Source organism: Suricata suricatta, unplaced genomic scaffold, assembly GCF_006229205.1.
Source record: "Suricata suricatta isolate VVHF042 unplaced genomic scaffold, meerkat_22Aug2017_6uvM2_HiC HiC_scaffold_1762, whole genome shotgun sequence".
NCBI lineage: Eukaryota > Metazoa > Chordata > Mammalia > Carnivora > Herpestidae > Suricata > Suricata suricatta.
Window position 1 is genome coordinate 1 of NW_021862239.1, and position 1,828 is coordinate 1,828.

The following is a 1,828-nucleotide window of genomic DNA, read 5'->3' on the forward strand; positions in this document are numbered from 1 at the left end:
CAGAAAATAGATATATTTATTCAAATTACATACTGAAGGGCTGGGCAATCAGCTATAGACATTTATATGTGACGCAGCTCTTTAAAGAAATAAGACACACAAACATATCTGCCTGGACAGAATATACACAATTGAAATTAATAAAACCTGAAAGACAATATTGTTATACTATGTTCTGTTAGGATCTTTAAAAAAAAAATCACACATTTAGTAGTCCATTTGTGCTTAAAATATTCATATGCATGAAAAGCTTAAGGGAAAAAACACCTCTGTACATGATGATGAAAAGAAAGTAATAAATTTTTTTTGAAATTGCACTGTTATTTAAAACACTTTCCTGAAGTCAGACGTTCCTTCGGAGCTGGCACAGTTTTTCAGGTCTAATTGGCAACCTGGGGAGGCCCCTCTGGGATCAGCGAAGTAAAGAAGGTGGTGATAAAAGACCACGCTGACGCCATCAACCCGGGCCTCTGAACAGCACTGGCGTCTCCACCTGCATCCTCTCCACTCTCGTCTTCAAGCCCGTCATCCATAAGACGCTCCTTTCAAACAAACAAGAAACACACTCCTGAGGGATATGAACAGCTGGCATTAACTCGTGACAGAAAAAGAGAATCTGTCCCTATAGAAACAAGGAACAGGAGCAATGTAATAAGGAAGCAGTACAGATCTGGCCCTCAGAAATCTGTTAAATCCAAAATTGGTGCATTCCTCGGTGCTCAAGTTCAAAGGGAACTCTGAGATGAATTTAATTGCCAATTTAAAACAATAAATTCTCATTATGTGCATAATTTTCATTCTAGGCTATTTTCAGGAAGAATAATGTTAGCTCTTCCCGACTGACTCGGCACTACAGTCTAAGTTCCCCCAGATAAAACCACACAATTTCTATGTTAACTTTCTTCCTGTGCCATTCCACAAAAACTTGTGGAACACCCCAAGATTCTTTAATCATGTTGGTCTCTTCTACTGCTGAGGAAATATCTATATGTGAAGTGTACAAAATCTCATTAGCATACCATTTCTTCAAGTTCTAGGTTGTTTGCATTTTGCCCATCATTGTTAACTTCGGCATTATTGTTAGCAGCCTGTTGCTGACCTCCTTCTTGCCTAAAAGGAAACCAGCCAGCTTGGTGTCTGTTCAATAAAATAAAGAGAAAAGAAAAGAAGTCACAGTTCTTTTTATTTGTAACACTATAAAACATTAGTTCCCTACAACAGAAAAATGATTTCAAGTATAATAAATGAAAAGTCCTACTTTGGGCCATGACTACCCCTCTCAAAGCAATGAGAGCAAAACAGGAATCAACCTAAGTCTAAAGATCTATCATGGGCTTACCTGGCTCTATGCTAGATTATCTTAATAACTAACCTACCTATCTGAATGTCTCAAAGTACTGGGAATCATAACATCTTTTCTGGTTTTTTTCAAAATGAAATTCAACTACATATTTCATTGCCTCTTGGGGGAAAGGGGAGCAAGACAAAGTCTACTTAGGAAAAGAAGCCTGGCCTATACCTATAGGACTTACCATTGATAACTATAATTAAAAATTAGAGCATCCTTATACAATAGTGCATCAGAGCCTTCAAGTTCTAAATAATTAACAGAGCATGTCTAACTGAATTAATAATTTTTATGAAAGATGGTAAAGGAAAAATGTGCTTGTGCAGTTCTGATAAACATTTTTACTCACATAACCGGCTCTGAATTTGGTCCTAGATACAGAGTCCAAAACTCATATTCCTTCACTCAGCATTCATGACAGACTACCATATGCCAAATTCTGCGCTGTTTTAGAAAGTAATTAAAAGAAACCGCAAAAAG

General features: G+C 37.0%; 1 protein-coding gene across 1 annotated transcript; it reads right to left on the bottom strand.

The window, feature by feature from the left end:
• Window positions 1-206: 206 nt before the first annotated feature.
• Window positions 207-1,581, bottom strand: LOC115284729 (homocysteine-responsive endoplasmic reticulum-resident ubiquitin-like domain member 2 protein). Its single transcript, XM_029931218.1, has 2 exons — window positions 1,020-1,581; window positions 207-542 (listed from the first exon to the last, which is right to left on the bottom strand). The coding sequence occupies exons 1-2, from the start codon at window positions 1,266-1,268 to the stop codon at window positions 381-383; spliced, it is 411 nt and encodes a 136-aa protein (XP_029787078.1). The 5' UTR covers window positions 1,269-1,581; the 3' UTR covers window positions 207-380.
• Between the last annotated feature and the right edge of the window lie 247 nt (window positions 1,582-1,828).